Source organism: Triplophysa dalaica, chromosome 7 (genome assembly GCF_015846415.1).
Source record: "Triplophysa dalaica isolate WHDGS20190420 chromosome 7, ASM1584641v1, whole genome shotgun sequence".
NCBI lineage: Eukaryota > Metazoa > Chordata > Actinopteri > Cypriniformes > Nemacheilidae > Triplophysa > Triplophysa dalaica.
This window is the reverse complement of record NC_079548.1, coordinates 18,979,805-18,997,358: the sequence shown is the minus strand read 5'-3', so window position 1 is coordinate 18,997,358 and position 17,554 is coordinate 18,979,805. Positions and strand designations below refer to the sequence as shown.

Sequence of the window (17,554 nt, the reverse complement as noted above, 5' to 3'; positions counted from 1 at the left end):
TTGTTTATATATAATCTATGACAGTGTTTCCCAACCCTGGTCCTAGGGGCACACCTTCCAGAATATGATCTATGATATATACAGTAATAATGGTATTTTTCTACATTTAGTGTCACTCTCGCCATAAATGCCTGCCCTTGAACAATCTTTATTAGTTATTGTTGTCAAGTAGGTAAATTGTCCAGAAGAAAGGGCATCCAGTTGGCTAAAATAATAAATTATGGATGCAGATCATAGGGTAAGACATCCAGATTCAGCGCTGGTGCGTGGATTTATGTCAAAACAAATGTTTTATAGATTTTTTGCGTTTGTACCGGCTATTATGGCAAACTAGCCAGTCAAAACTGCACACTCGTCTCACTCGCAATACCACTGCCATTAGCTACAGTGGCTCACAGGAAGTCTAAACACAAACAGCTCAAAGATGGCGGCTCCCACATTTACGTCAAAATTAAAGTGGATACAGGACACATATTAACATCAATGTCAAACAAAAGCACATATGTTAAGGAACTTAAAACCTGGCCCTGCACTAGCACACAATAACCAGATGGAGTATGAGACAAAGCACGGAGCAGTGGAATTTAGTAGGCAGAATATTGCTCAACATTGTGCCGATGAAACCATGCTCAAAGCATTTCAAATGATACCAAGCACTAATGTAAAGTTTTGCTGCAGTTTTGGTTTCTGTGAAGTGGAGACTACAACAGGCTCATACTCAATTCAAAGAGCAAAAGTTTGTCTGAACTGGTCAACAAGAAATCAACAATAAAGCTCCCTGAATTCACTGTGTAATACAAGACAGATGTTTAAATGTAATTATTTTAATCTCAGTTTTGACAAACATTGGGATCAATCATCTGATTTATCAATGGAAAGTGCTGGAGGGAAGGATAGGTGTGGGAGAAAGAGAAAGGTGTCTTGTGACTCAAGCCCAATGTGCCACAGGTTCACTATCCTTCAACACTGAGACAACATAAGCCATGTGCAACAGCGGCTGACATTTTCTTCCTGCTTGTCAAAGTGATCCCAAACAAAGTTGAAAGCTAAGGTGTAAAACCACAATTCATACTCAACAATTACAGGTAATTTAACTCCTTTCTCTATCCTAGTTCTCAATTTGATCATCACGCAGAGCACACAGCCTTCCTATTTATGTTTTGAAATAGAGATTAAATAAACTTTTCATGCGGCCCTACCTGGTCCCACCAGCCAATGAGCCAAGGTTTTGAGCAGGTCTCACAGAACAGATCCATGAAGGGGGTCCTATGTTCAGTGCCCTGACCACCCCCGTCCAGCACTCCATCAGCCGCTGCCCCGAGCTCCAGCTCCAGCTCTGACCCAACCCTCCCCTGCAGGGGGCTGTAGCTGGAGGAGTGAGCCAGCCGGAAGCCTCCGGGCACAGGTGAGGGGCAAGATGAAGGTGACGGGTCAATGGCCTCCATGACGCCCATGCTGAGGGTGACGGATGGCGCGGGCCTTTGGCAAAGGCAAGAGGCGCGAAAGTGCACGGGGGCAGAAGCGCGGCGGGCGCCCCAGCGGCATGTGGGCGTGGTCAGGGTGTGGGCAGAGAGGCCGCAGCCTAGGAGGCCAGGGGTGCTCCAGAGTGGCGGCTGCCCCCGAGAGGAGGGGAGCAAGCGGGGCGGAAGTCCAGCGTCTAGCGCTCGCAAAAGCTGTCTCTCTACATGCAGCGAGCCTTCCCAGAACCGGGCCCTCCTGAAAACAACCCAGTGGGCTCCACGGCGAACTTCTCGCAAGTGTCCCCTGTGAACGGCCCGCCAGGAGCCGTCCAAATCCACAGGCCAGAGGGACTACATCTCATCCCACCAGCTGACCCGGAAAGCGGCGAGAGGTGCGTTGGACAAAGATGGAGGGTCAGAGTCTGAAGGGCACGAAAAGGATGCAGTGGGAACGAGGACACAGACAAACCACGGGAGGTAAGATGGAGGCAGTCAGACAGCTAGCAGAGTGACAGAAACGGAGGGATGACAGGAAGAGGACAACAACAATAGTCAGACAGGTAACAGCAGGAGGAACAGAGAGACAGACAGAAATGTCAACGAGAGACGGCCTGCAGCCACAAGTCAAACTACAAAGAGCGGTGGTCTGGAAAAACATCCTCTTGCTCTGTGTCTCTGCGACGACACCCCTCCCCCACCACACAGCTCCAGGACCGGGGCCCAGCATTCCCAGCAAGTTGTGTTCAGAGCGCACAGTCCATGGTACACAATACTGGTCTTGTCAGCGCAACGTGGCTCTCTTCTTCACCCCTGATGTTTAATCCACACACAGATGCGGCGATGCGGCTCGGCCGATGCTCTGCCTTTTGCTCTGTCTCCCTGGATGCTGTAGACAGTTCTCGCAAGCTAATCAGTCGCTGTGGCAGGAGGCGCGTGCTTGTGGCGTGTGTGTGTGTACACGCGCTCTGAGTGCGCATGTGCAGCAGACGGCATGTACGAGTGTAGAAAAATTGAGAACCGTCTGTGTGTGTGTGTACATATATGTGTGTCTATATAATAGTCTGGGAAGAAGGAGGGGAGGGAATATAGGCTTGTTGCATCAACGCTTATCTCTGCATGAAAGCCTGTGCGTGTGTGTGTGCGTAAGGGTGTCAATGTGTGTGTGTGTGTGTGTTGATGTGTGTCATCTGCATCAGCATACAAGCAAGTACCTCTGCCATCTATTCACACATGGTTGTGTCTCCATTAAGACACTTCTTGTTACACACACTGAAACAAAAGCATGAGTGGGAAACAAGCATACAAAAATACGCATCCACTGGATGCACTTGCAGGGTAAAGAAAAAGGTACTGTCTCTTTAAATGGGGATGCTATGGAAGGGAGCAACCCATTTTTCATTGGCCAGTGTTTAAATCACATGCTTTATGGCCACAGTGAAGAGCCAATGGTTTAACCGGCTGGCTAGACCTTGCTGCTGCTCGATAGCAACCAAGGTTACAGCAGAAACACTGGCATCAGGACCAAACCTCACAACCGCAACCCACCCCCCCTTCCCTATTTTATGCCGTCCCCATCCACAAACCCTCTGCTTTACAATCTGCCCTCTTTTCTTGCTCACTCAACCCTGTTCTCTCTTCTACACCTCACAAACCATTGCAAAACATATATGATCATTAGACATGATTCACTTGAGATACTGGCAAACAAAATGTGTATTTACAAAGTCTAGATGTATAGCCCTTTATGAATGACAACCAGCACAGACAAAGGCAAATCCTCTCATTGGCATCTTTTTGGATTTTATTTTGGTGTGATACATATATTATGTAGTGTGGGTACAGTATAATAGCTTCAATGCAGACTGCATGAACATATAGTATAGTTCGATAAAATATTTGGTATAATAGAGGCCTTTTTGGCACCTGATATTAGGATCCATATTGGGTGGTCAGGTCAGACACAACACTGTTTAAACCTGGCAGTGATGTGTCTACTGTACACCTGTGTTTGGATGATGAAAATGACTGATTTTATAACTGAATACATCATTCAATGCATTATGTTACTGCATATAAAGTGCAAAAGTAGTTTTGTTTGAATTATAGCTCCAAATGTAATGTTTATAGCAGAATTCTCACTACAAGTATTAAGTGTAACTTCATGTGTGTTTTTAGATAATCCGTCACATCAGTGTTTACAACGAAAATCCATTGTGGGCATTGTGGCGTTTTTAGCACATATATAGTTAGGACACATAACATCCATGGTCACAACTGGGAAAACAAAGCTTTGCCTTTGAGTTTTGAATAAACATTTAACATTTAAGTTTTATCCAAAGCTGATTTATAGAGTATTTATAGAGTTGGCGGGGACAATAGACATCATTGTGCATATAAATCTCACAAATAATGAAACATGGGCACAAATCTCTAAAAACGTTGTTGGGGATTCATTCACGGAGTAGTTACCAGGTAACATGTTTTTAATAAAGTTTGAAAGAGTTGTTGGAGGTTTGGAGGGGTGGGACGTTGATATCGAGCGACGATAGTGTACTCTGTTTATAGCATCGTGTTAGCTTTTTACTTCTGCTGATTGTATTTAGGCTTCAAAAAATTTAATAATGTTCTCATGGTTTCGTCCATGTACATTTTATTTAAAATATATATACATAATAGCATGACTTCTACATTATATTATATATTTCATAACTTATTTTTTTTACTTTTGTCGCTATTATTTTTATTTATATGTATTTACTGTAAAACGGCTGTGTGACAATTTAAACTGGTGAAAAGCGGTACCGAAATAAATCTGAACGGAAATTTAAAGTGTTGAACTTGATCCAATTTATGTCAAATATAAATCTTTATTCTAGGTTTAATATTTCCCCCCCACAAACGCCTATTAATAACGTTTAATAAAATATTTAAGTTAAAACATTGTTTGCTGTTTTCTTTTGGGTCTTATTCTTCACTGAGCAACCTGTAAAGTGATTTTCGCTATTCTTTATAACTCCATTTTTTTCCATTCTGACTGTTCATGATGTAAAAATACACATTCATGATTTGCTGAAGAAGGGTTGGGCCGAAATGGGTTAATATCAGATGGAAACAGGACCAGAGAGAGTGAAAACTACTACAGGAAAGAAGCAGACAGCACAGATGCATAAGTGATTTAAGAAACACCTTGTTGGAGGCCATCTCGCCAACAGAGCGGTGGGTCTGAATGGTCTCCAGCTGGTCCAAACACCAGTCGAGTTCCTCCAGAGTCTCCCGGGCCAGCTGCTGGTATGTCTCCTCTACCCGGGACAAGAGACACAGCCATCAGCACCTCATCACATACAGCTGATCTAACACTCACTGTGTGGCGCAGTGTGAACTTTCATTGTGAACAGTGGGATGTGCTTCACTGGCATGAGGAAACAAGCAACTGCCTGAGTGATGTCATGACAGGGAAACTTCCAGGCATGAATATTTCAAGAGCTACATATGGAGAGATCAAATGCCTCATGCATAATGGATTTTCTCTCATTGCAAGATTTCTATTTTCTTAACCCAACAATAATAAGATGACGCATGAGCTAAGATTGAGACGGTCACGTGTATGAAGTGTGACAGGAGTTACACCGATGGGTCTATTTCAAGTAACATAAGGAGATCTGCTAGTGACATTGCAACTGAGAAATTCAATATAAATCATGCAAGAGGTGAGAACATCTGGATGCGAGAGCAAACGATCTGGATCTCAAATGTAAACATATGGTCCAGTATCTATAGATCTCTGAAGCGTGTGAGCAAGCTGGCTAAGTGTCTGAACATTATATGAGTGATGACAACATTCTTTCTAGCTAAAGGCCTATATAATAAACATTTTTCAAAGTTTTATAAATCAGCTTTATTTTATCGTGAAGCATGTTCAACGGTTCACTTTTCTAGCTTCCAAGTGGCAATTTTGGCTGCTTAAGGAATCTAGAAAGCATTCTGTCCCCACAGTCCATATGGCGCCACTATTTCTGATGCTGTAATGCATTTCACTGGCAACAGTGCTTACAACAGGAAGCGTGTGCACAAATGTGAGAGACGCTGTGTGGGAGACAGAGAGCTCACCAATGACTAAGGCCCCGTTTACAATTCTGATTTGTTGCCTATATGGCTTTTTTTCCACCGTCCGTTTACATGTACTTTCAATTGGGACACATATCCGATTTACGTGCTTACACTTGCTAAACCATTTGAAACATCGCGCATACGTGAACGCATGTTATTGAGCCAAGAATACTCTCTAGCCATGATGGACGTACGCGAAATGTGCCTTTGATTTTAGATTTGCGATATATGACAAGTTTGCCAAACATTAAATAGATTTTGAGGCGGAGGGGGGGGGGAAGAGCCATCGCAGGCTGAGCATATGCTTTGATTGTTTAATCGAATTGTTTAATATCTTTGATTAAACCGCATCCACACGTTCTTCCTCCTGATCATACATCATAAAACTGCGGAAAACCAAATCGTCGCCGTTTTAATTACGCTCAGAAAATCCGATCTGCCTTTTTTATGACAGTCACATATCTGATTTATATCTGATCTACCTCCACATATGAATGAGGCCTGAAACTGATCTTGAATATCCAAATCCATGCGTTTTTTTTCCAGTTTACACTATGGTGGGTCATATCCAACCTGTGTCACGTTGGAGGAAAAAATCGAAATTGGGTCACATTTAACTGGCAGTGTAAACGGGCTCTAAGTCACAGTAGCCTACAGTAAACATACCTGAGAGGGTTGCTGGGGGAACGGTGGGTTGGCTTATCACTGGTGACCTCCTGTGGACAAAAAGAGAATTGCATCAGAAGACCTGGTGGAGGTCGCCCTCTTCTGGCGTGAATGCTGATGTTCACATGAATAAATCCTAGTGACATAAGATAAATATGCATAAAGTTTAATATTACGTTACATTGTAGAGTGATTGTGGATGTGATGGTGGGGGAGGTTTGTGAGAAAACGTCACGGAGAGTTCACCCAAAAGTGCTAGTTCTGTCATCATTTACGTTCCCTCTTGTCATTTCAAACGTGCGTGAAAGAAGATATTTTGAAGAATGTTCTGCAGAAGATCATACAGGTCTGAAAAGCCAAGTGGGGGTGTAATTGATGACAGAATTTTCAATTTTGGGTGAAATATCACTTTAATTTAGTCACGCATGAACTCATGACAACCTCAGCCAGACGTTTTTTGTGTGTTTGTGCATATTTTCAAATAGATTTTCAGCTTGTTCGATTATTCAGCTTGTTTTGATTGAGGAACACTTTTTACTGTAGCTGTGCACATTAGTGACGTCTATGTGTGAAAGGGTTTATTAATTTACTTCACAAAATAATACACATTAATTTATTGCATAAATAATGAAAATGTACATTTTTAAAAATGAAAATGTTTTTTATTTACATTTAATTGAAGTCCCCAACATCTTGGTACAGTTTTTTCCGGTACAGGAAAAAATTGTGTCAAATTTTATTCATGAAGTTTGCTTATTTAACACAACATACTTTGACTTGTAAATGCAAAAACATTACAGAAAAAGACACGCTGCTGTCAGAGCACAGCAGAAAAAGAAACAGTTGCACTGAAGCTGAAGGAAGTAAACTGACTTGTTTGTTGTGGGAGTCGTGACATTGGCGAGAATGGTGAAGTTGCTTCTGACAGTTCGTAGACTAGCCAACACCTGGGTGGAGGAGGAGGAAGAGAGAGAGAGAAAGAGCGAGCAGGTGAACAGCAGGACATCAGTCAACTCCACCTCTGCAAGTCATGACAAGCAATTAACACTCATTATATACTGTTTGCCAGTCACAACAGAGGGTCTTACCTGAGCAAAGGGGGTGACTATGAGATCTTCAGCATGACTGCAGAATGAAAGATAAAAGAGCACTTGCAATAAATAGAAAGTAAAAAAACATATTACTTTGGTCAAATTGATTTTATTTGTATACTTCATTTCGGAAATATGAAACAAACTTTGACAACGCTGAGGGAGGGCAATAAATCAGCCGTAAAGGTGTAAGGAAATAGATTCAGCACAACATCAAAAACTGTCATTTTTCATAGCCGTAATCCAGGGGCGACAGTGGCGGCGGTCACTGCTGGGTTTCTGGGAGTGTAACAGTATTATATTGAGGGGCGTAAAGAGGGATTTAGTTGATGTGCTTAATGCTGCACGGTGATTCGGGGATAAAAGAACTTCCTTTAAGGCTTTTAAGATGTGAAGAGTAAAGACGGTAAACAGTAAAGGGGAGTGAGGGAGACGGCTTACCCCTCGCTGTTGACCGAGGAATTTCGGGACATGGTCTTGGGGGACATTTCATAGTCAGAGTCTGATCGGTACAGGAAAGATTCCCTCCTTTGGCTCTGAGGAAATGAGGGATGGACCACCAGCCCCGGACTCGCCTGCGAATCCATAGGGCTGCGGCCAGGAGAGGGCCCATTCTCCCCATCATAGCTGCGGAGAGAGAGGAAGAGAGAGAGAAAGTAAAAACGCATGCCTTGTCATTTAGTTCAAACACAATTACATACGATTTCCGATCTTTGGCCTGCACAGCACAAACAAAGGTGTGCAACACAAACAATCGCGATTGCCTCTTAGTGGAAAGAGAGAAATACTCTCTGAATGATTAAAGAGATGATGAACACTGTGTCGCGCTGAACAGCCATAAAGAAAATCAACCAGTCTAATCACAGAGGAATCCTCAGCCGCCACTTCACAATTTAGATTCTATGGGCGCATTGTGGTTTAAAGGAATAGTTCCTCTAAAAATTTTAATTATGTCATTGCTCACCTAATTTTCTCTCAAACATAAAAGTAGATTTTGCTAAATCTCTTTCATACATGGACATATTTCTCACTCAGGAAAGGAGAAATGAAAAACACTATGAAAATAGTCTAAATATCAGTTAAGATTCACTGGTAGCCTGTTAACAGTCACCCGTTCCGTATACGGGACGCCTAAGTTTGCGTCAATATTATGCATGTAATATCTAATCGGATCATGACAAACTATATATCATTGGAAAGTTCTAAGAGTCTAGAATACAGATTTATTTCTTGTTTTTTTAAATAATTTATGTAGGGAGAGTAATTGATTCTTTTTTATAAAGAATGTGCTTTGATGTTTTGTAATCCTTGTGCGACCCGTATTTTTTAAAAGTAATTTTTAATCAAAGAAAAACATGTTTTTTATTTATTTTTCACAATTTTTTTTGTGTGTGTGTGTGATTCTTTCTTGTTGCAATAATCAGCTACTGGCAGCTGGCAGCTGGGGCGCCAGTAAAATACCGTAAAATAACATTCTTACGTACAATTACATGTTTTTCATGTAATTAGATATAATTTGAAAAATCTGTGAAAAAATCTGTACAATGTTTGAATGTAAACTGCAAATGTAAATTGCAGTTATCTGAAAAGTGTATTATGTGCTTTCAATAGCATAATGTAAAGCATCATGAACATAATTTATGTTTTCAAAGTTTGATTCCCATCTACATTAGGACAAAAAATTCTACATGAAAAATGATTTATATTTTAATTGTAATTTAGGACTATTCCTTTAAGTTTAACACTGAACACTGACATGTGCGGAAGGGCTAATCCATACAGTTTTAGCATTAAACATGTGACTAGTGGAAAAGTACCAGATACAGTGTGTGACCCCATCTGGGGTTATAATACATACTGTATTTGTTTAGTTATCACGGCTCTGTGATAATGAATGAAGACTAGTCATCCGGAGAGCCTAATGACCGCAGAGCTGAAAGTGAGCATGAAGCCGATTGCAGGCCACCCGGCGATAATAAACAAGAGACATAATGCCACCAAATCTGACTGACAGATTGCGTAATAAAGGCCTGAAGACAAGCAGTAAGGGGTGTAAAGTGCACAGATAATCTTTGCCAGATACACACCCATTAACAATCTTGTAACCAGAGGTCAAAATCAAGTCAGAAGAAGTTGCTAGGCTCATGGGCATATTGACAGGGATGTCGCATAGTTCCCACAGCCAGCTCTGGTTCCAGCCTTCTCTGAGTCATCCTAGAAATTATGGGTACGCTGCACCAGCAAAACCTCAAACCAAAGCCTACACTTCAGAGCGAAGCGTCAGAACAAGGTGCCTGCCAAGACTTCAGTCTCTCTCTTTCGCTGTCAGTCACTCGTCCTCCCCCTCACTCCCTCTCTTTCGCAGACAAAATACTAAAACCCCTCTTCCCACACGTAGCCCATGAGGCATTTCAGCTCGTCTCATGCCCCTAACTGCAGAACCCACAGTAGTTTAAGCGTCTGGGTATAGAGAGCTCCTGTCTCTGTGCCGCTGCCGAGAGAGATCACGATTCATTGTGAGAGCTATTCAATATATTTGATAACTGTTAAATCAACCTGCAGTGTTAGTGTAAGTGGGTAGATTCAAACACACGAAATGAATGAATGAAATGATCAAAATTAGCATTTTAAATTGTAAGGTTGACTGCATTTGTCAAGCTGGACTTCACCCCTGATACCCAAATTATTGCTACCCAAATTCCAAACTAATATTTGTGACCCTGTCTGTGAAATCCAGGCTAAAATCTCAAAATCGTATTACGTGATTAGGAGTATCAAAGCAGATTTAAAATATTTTTATTTTAAAAATAAAATAAAGGTTAAGTGTGTTTATTGATGTCAAATTTTCATTGTCAATATGATGAAGACCGAAGTCAATAATTTTAAGGACACTATGTGAATTATTTTTTACAAAATTACTTTAGCTCTTTTTAGTTTTTTTCAGGGTCACATTTATCTTACCTTTTTGCAGAATTTTTTCAGGAAAATTTCAAAATTTTGATAATTTATTATAATCATAACTGGATAGCCCCTAGTAAAAAGATGCATTTTCAACCCTGTTACTTGCAACACTGCCAGCCATTCCGAAATTTCCCAAATATCATGTAACAGGGTTACAAAGAAAATGTATAGAAAATACAACCCAGTCTCAAGGCAGTTGCATAGAAAATATACGAATAATACGAAATATGGAATGTATTATTTCGAGTTCAATGACATGAATTCCCCCATTTTTTCGTGTCACTCAGCACGACTTTCTTTTCGTGTCACTCAGCACGACTTTCTTTTCGTGTCACTCAGCATGACTTTCAATACACAGCTGGCTTGTGTATTCATATTCATATATTAATAACCTGATATCAAAAGTCATACATAATTTAGGATGTGGTTATCCAACACCACACCCCAAACCATAAAATCACAGGCAAATTTTGCTAAAGCAAACGATAAACGGTTACCCTGACCCCGCCCCTTAATCCAACGTCACAGGGGAAAAATCAATTCACAAAAAGTCAGGAATTCACACGAATGAGCCACCTTGAAAAATAGGTATGAATTCCCATCAGATAGTGCTGATATATATCTATAGATATGGAAGATATGGTATAATAACATATGTATCGAATGTCGTGCTGGATAACACGAAAAAAGGGGGAAATTCGTGTCAGTGAACAGGAATGAATAAATTAAAGTTTCTGACAATGTCACGCATTCCCATGAGACATAAAATACCCCAAATATTAAATGTAGTTTGACCTCCTGACATGTTTAGAGGTAATGTGTGTCTATTCATGTTAATGATATATGATACTGTAGCTTACGAGATACAGTACTCAAATTCTCTTTTATAATATGATAGATATTGAGGTTAATAATTTTATGGACACTGTTTTATCATTTTGTGGCAAAAGTATGAAAAGTTGGATTCCAAAACATAGATTTTCATATTTTTAGAAAACGTATCACGAAAATGTAAATATTGAAAAATGTAAAAAAAAAAATGTTACTTGGAACACTGCCACCCATTCAGATCATTCACATCACCCAATATCATGCAACAGGGTTATAAATAATCTACAAGAAAAGGTATAGGAAATAAAATATTATATTATATAGTTTGCAGTGCCGATCCTAGATGTCTGGGGGCCCTATAATAAAGCTGAGACTCACATTAACACTTTATAGTTTTGTGACGGTGTGTCATTCCCTGTAATTGCTATTGGGCTTTAAATAATTGTATATTTTGTGTATGAACCCATTCAGTAGAAATGACGATATTTACATGTCATTTAACAATTTATTGTTATAAATATCTAAAAGGTGTGCATTACAGCTGACACCCACATGAACACTGTACAGTTGGTTGTTGCCTAAGTCATTCCCTTAAAATGCTATTAAAGTAAGAAACATGTATAATAATGTGTATGTAACTTTTGGAGACGGTCCATAAATTAACGATTACAAAACGTCCAACATCAAACCATTTGGCAGAACTAAATAAGACTTTGAAATAGAAAAAAAACACATGCCTTCTTGTTCATTTGCTTCACGTTGTTATAAAAAGTTATAAAAACAGCGTCTGGTTTACATTATAGTGTTTTTGATTCGCTGCTCAAGGGGGCCCCCCAGTGATGCAGGGGCCCTACGCAACTTGCATAGTTTGCGAATAGGAAGGCTCATGTAGTTTGACCTCCTGACATTTCTAAAGGTAAAACTTGTGTTGAAAAAAGTTTCTTTTGTACTGAGCAAAGTTCCAGCTAGGATCAGATCTGTCTTTATGTCCGTTATGAAGGGTGTCTTTATCGCACAGTCCATAGAGTGTTGTAGCACTTCAAACATCCCTGAGCCATCTCTCTCTCCGGCATCTGCTGTCTCCTCTCTCTGGAGATGTTGAGTGATGTGATTCCACAGTAAACAGCCCCTGTCTGTCCTCTCTACAGCCCCCTCAGGACAAACACAGCCCCTGGCACTTGACCTGCGCTTCGCTCCCTCTCCATCTCTCTCTCCTTACAGTCTATCAGTCTGCTTTCCATCTCCGCTAGTCCTTTAGGATGCTTCCCATCCCTTTAACACTTACTCTGCTTGCACTCTATTCTTTTCTTTTCTCTGGCTCCTTATCTCACAGCTAACAGAGTTCCTCTTCCACCAAAAGGAAGAGCATGCAATGTGAGCCACGGATCAGAGCTCTGAAGAAGATGAAGTGCTTGAATACTTGAACACGAGAGAGAAGAGAGCAAAAAGATGAAGGAGGAAAGAAAGAGCAAGAGGGGTGTGACTCATGGCCTATCTAAATATTTACATGCCCTCGGCGCCTGGAGAACGCACGGTTTCTTCAGAAACGTTTTATGTTTCTGGCAACAACTGCAACATGAAAGCATGTTGCTGACCTCAAAGTCACTGTGAACCGCAAGTCACGACCGAGTTAAGTATTTTGGCGTATTTTAAAGTGAAACAGAATATCGAATGAGAAAAATAGAGGGTGTGGATTGTGTTTTTTTTCACTGCGATTTGATTGGATGCGTAAACAAGTAGCTGTTTTATTTAGAAATGGATGTTCCGCTCAAGCTGTCAAACTGATGTCAACAAATTTTCCATTTTCAGATATTAAACAATGGATTTTTAAGGGATAGTTCACCCCAAAATGAAAGTTCTGTCATCGTTTACTCACACTCTTGTCATTTCAAACCTGTGACTTTCTTCTGCAGAACTCAAAAGAAGATATTGTGAAGAATGTTGTTAACCAAACAGTCTGTGCATTGGTTTTGTGTCCATACAATAGAAGTTAATGGGTGAATGGGTCGCTGTTCAGATGCCAAAATATCTTTTTGTGTTTTGTGGAAGAAAAAATCATTCAATTCTGAAATGAAGAGAGCAAATAAATGACAGAATTTTACTATTCCCGTAAAATGCAAAAAAATGTTATTTACTGTTCATAAATAATAAATGAACAACCCCTATTGACAAGATCAGCGTGAAGTTCCAGGTTCTGTGGTGGTCTGCCGGTGGACCAGCACCGTTATAGGATTTACCTTCCAAATTTAATTGGTGAAGCCGGTCAGCCACAGAACAACATATTGAGACTACGAGCCTGATGGGGAAACCAGCATCCAAAACACAACATATGCTGTTTTTCAGCACGCTATCATCACAAGTACAGCAGTCGGTCTTAACTACACAGTTTTCGGTAAATTCATTTCCTATTTTCATGAAGAACAAGCTCATTTTTTCAACATTAACACTGCGCCTTCCCTCAGAGCGTGTTGCTTTTCTTGCACTGTATTCATGTCTTTAGAGGTAGTTTGTGTGTGTGTGTGTGATAGAGAGAGAGAGAGAGTGAGAGAGAGAGAGAGTGTGTGGGCGCCCACGAATGCTCCTGCTTTTCTGTCTGTGCCTTACTTTAATGCCTCCTGTAGTCATGTGACATTTCTGCTACTCAGAGAGCATCCACAAAAGAATCGACAATAAGAAAGGAGACTCCTTGTCAACCAGTTTCCCCCTTCAACCCCCTCTTCTTCTGGTTCACCCTCCATCCATCCCCTTCTTCCCCTCTCTGGCTTTCCACCAGACCCTGTCTTCTGTCTCTCAAACATCTCTTCCTTTCACTGCCTCCTCTGTAATTTGTGTCTGTGGCTGTGACTCAGCCCAGAATGAAAGCGAGCAGAATGCATGCTGGGATATTGGAGTTCTCATTTGTTTATAAGGCACGAGAGACACACTCGCTATAGCCCTCATAGACACACAATCAAAGGGCGATTGTGTGTGCGTGCAAAACTGTCAAGCGTTGCATTGCCAACTCTCAGAAATTCGAACTGAGCTCCAAAAACTAAAAGAATCAGATCTTCACAGTTTAAGAGTTCTTATAAATAGCATTTCCATAAACACGTGTACTCAGTAAAATTTTCAATGTGCAAATGCAGTGTGTTATTAAGCACGCGCACGCGAAAAGCAATGAAGAAGAAGCAATTATCATGCTTCAGTAATCAATGAGGGTGGAAAAATGCATGAAGCTTTCATTTGGAGATAATGTACACGCAAAACGCACTCTCTCGCATGCTGTGATTGCAGGATATAACATTGGGTGCTTTCGTTTTCATTCGGTGATAACAGATTCCCCGGAGAGCATGCGCTTCGGACAATGACACGATGATCACAGGGGGCACAGAGGAAAGGATTTGTGCCAGCTGGGTGATTCTTTCCTATAACAGATAACACGCTAACGTCAGAGCCTCTTGTGCTTTGAAAAAAGACCATGGCGTATTGATTTGGCCATTTATGTATCATCCCTGTCTCTCCAAACGACCTTGGAATAACGGTAAAAATGTTGTAACCTGACAATGATTCCAAGAGACAAGAAAAACAATTACTGGTTCGAAGTCCAAAGGTGCTCCAACTAAGGTCTAAAAATAAAAGAAACGGTTACATGATAAAAGTCCAGGGGGAGGAATTAAAATCCATAACAGCTCAGACGTGTGTCGCCTGAAGGCTTCACACGATGTAGAAAATCTTTCTAACGTCCAAGAGGTTTCCTGCGTGTGACAGCACAATTAAAGTCATTTGATGAACTCTGAACCGTCCTCTAAAAGGTGCAGGACATCAGGAGCGCCCGCATCACTGCCAGGTTTTCGAGGTGGCAGTTTTGAAATTAATTGAATATAAATCTGGCCCTATGAGTAATACAGCGTGTAATTCTCTAAAAGAAGTAGCGTTGAGTCATGGGGATTTGGACTAAAATGCGACTCACTGAATCAAAGTGAACATTAATACTACCATCCACCATTTTCTCAGAGATGGCATTTGTAAGCAGGGGCGTCGTGCGTTCAGAGGGGGCACCAGCTGGCTTGTATATTTTTTCCCTAGGCGAGAGAAGATGTCGATTTTTTACTTTTGTTGGTATGACTTTGGAGCCAAAGGGGAGTAGCTGGGATTAGCACAATCTAAAACTTAGACATGTTTTATTTAACGTACACTGCAATGTAAAAAACGGCTAGTAGGATTCACTTAATTTCTTGTGTTTTTTTTTGCACAAGTTTTGCACCAATCTTTTACAGTAAATTATGATTACAATTTTTTTCAGTTATTTTAGTAAAGTTAACAAATGTGTTCTTGTACAAATAACTTGTACAAATAACACAAAACATTAAGTAGATCCTACTAGTTGTTTTTATAGTCTGTTTGCTGTCTTAAATTAAGTCAATTCAACTTAATATTTTACACTTTGGCCAGTTGTGAGTTGCTGTAACATAAATAAAAATAGGTTGAAATTGCGCAGTTTATTTGATTGACTTGAAAAAATAAATGAAATGAAATTGAATTGAACTGGATTGGATAGAACTGAGTTGAGTTTAATTGAATTTTTACTTCAAGTCATACAAATAAGTTGCGCAATTGAATTAAATATTATTTTAGAAATAAACCATTTAAAATATAAAGCTTTATTATCAATAATATATTTTAAAAAATTGCAAGGAACTTAACACACTACAAATTTGTTTTTATTACGCTCAAAATCTACTTCCACACTCAAAAGTTGGAAAGGTCAACCCACTTGAGCAGAAAAATGAGAGTGGAAACTTTTTCCCTCACGAACGGTTCTGTCTTTATCGCAACCTATTTTATTGCATCCTATTTGTACAACTGATGTCTCATGTCCCGCCTAAAATGCACACGACAGCACTTGCTCCCCATCTGCCGCTATACAAAAGTGCTCGGGCAGCTCATTCTGAACGTTCTCACTTACAGGGTAAAAAGAAAAGAAATTTGATTACGTTCCATTAATACCCAGACTTCTAAAAGGCTTTGAAGTTTGAGTCAAGAAGATGATTGAATTAATTAAAACTTGGTGTATTCGAGGCGCAGCAGAGTAGCTTTACAGGCCGACTCCATCCACTGACCTCCTCATTGATTATTTACTACCAGTAAACACAAGCCTGGATTGTCTGAACTACAATCTCCCGCTGCAAAGGGCTGCGATCCATCAGGACGGTGGAGTGGATTCTTTTTGTGGGAGTCGCAATTTACAAAAAAAACTTCAATCGCTCCCTTCCAGTTAATGATTAACGCCTCCCCGACCCCCGACCGCCACCGCGTTGCCTGAATGGAGATTGACAGTTATTTCCTGCCTCCACTTTCTCCTCTGCCAAGCGCAGATGCTTGTTGCTCGAGCGCCGCACACACACCAACGCCCCCGACAACTGCCTCCCCCCTTCCTCTGTGAGCGGCGCGCCTCAACCGGGCATTTAGCACCTGGTTGATTGCTGCACGTGGGTAGGGGGTCAGAGAAGATGTTGGGGAGTGGGGGCTAATCAAAAAGTCAGCGGAGACGGCATATGATGCTCTCACATGGCCGGCTCTTTCATCAGCGGCTGATGATGTGATGGTGCTTTCTTAGTAGCGCTCCATCCCTCCGGAATCGCATTACGGAAACTGTGATTCATCTGAGATATTTAAAAGTGCATGGTGAGGACACCTCACAACCCCCCCGATGACAGGTGGGTGACCTGTTTCCAGAGTGCAGGTGAGGGCGGGAAGTCGGTTCAGGGTACTGTACAGGCAGCTCAGGCTGAAAGTGGCAGGCTGAGCTTCTCGGCTTGCCGGACACCGCTCTCTCCGGCTGGATGAGTGAGATGGGATTAGAGCAGATTATCTGAGAGACAGGATCAGAAGCATCCTATTGAAAGTGTCCCAACAGTGAGAGTTCTACTATTACATCTGCCCTCATCTTTAAAGCTCCGTTGCATTGATTCAGCCGCACAATCATTTCTCTGAGAGCCATCGACAAGATTGCTTTTACTATCTCTAATATAGCTGGATGCATTTTCAAATTCCATATAAGACTCAGCTTGCGCAAGGAGACACTTACAGGATGTCAGAGTCCCGAGGAGACATGATAGGATGCCACTCACAATGTCATTTCGCCGTCATCCTGTCTTTATCCTGCCGCATCAGTCATGCGAGCTGTTAGTTGTTTTTTATTATCATGCAAATACACATCTGGATACCCATCGGTTTATATTAGGCAATATCTGGAACGCACTGTCAAACCACTCGAGCAGCACCCCGTCTCTGTCTTCTCTATAAATATATCCCAGATCTTTCAAAGGCTTCGCTTGAAATAACATCGCTGTTTTAAATGAAATGTTAAAGGAACAGCTAGAAATGAAAATGTAGTTGCAAACCTGAATGCTGGAATCTGGTTTCCAATGGATTACAGAAAATGTTAAAGGGATGGTT

At 41.1% G+C, this 17,554-nt stretch overlaps 1 protein-coding gene across 1 annotated transcript in view; it reads right to left on the bottom strand.

The window, feature by feature from the left end:
• The window catches only part of LOC130425875 (cAMP-specific 3',5'-cyclic phosphodiesterase 4A-like), a 61,035-nt gene that overhangs the window by 19,125 nt on the left and 24,356 nt on the right, over nt 1-17,554 (bottom strand). The window contains exons 2-6 of the mRNA XM_056752299.1: nt 7,766-7,951; nt 7,322-7,358; nt 7,107-7,180; nt 6,234-6,283; nt 4,647-4,759 (exon numbers count right to left, since the gene is read on the bottom strand). Coding sequence (XP_056608277.1) covers nt 4,647-4,759; nt 6,234-6,283; nt 7,107-7,180; nt 7,322-7,358; nt 7,766-7,951 — 460 coding nt within the window. The remainder of the gene's footprint in view (nt 1-4,646; nt 4,760-6,233; nt 6,284-7,106; nt 7,181-7,321; nt 7,359-7,765; nt 7,952-17,554) is intronic.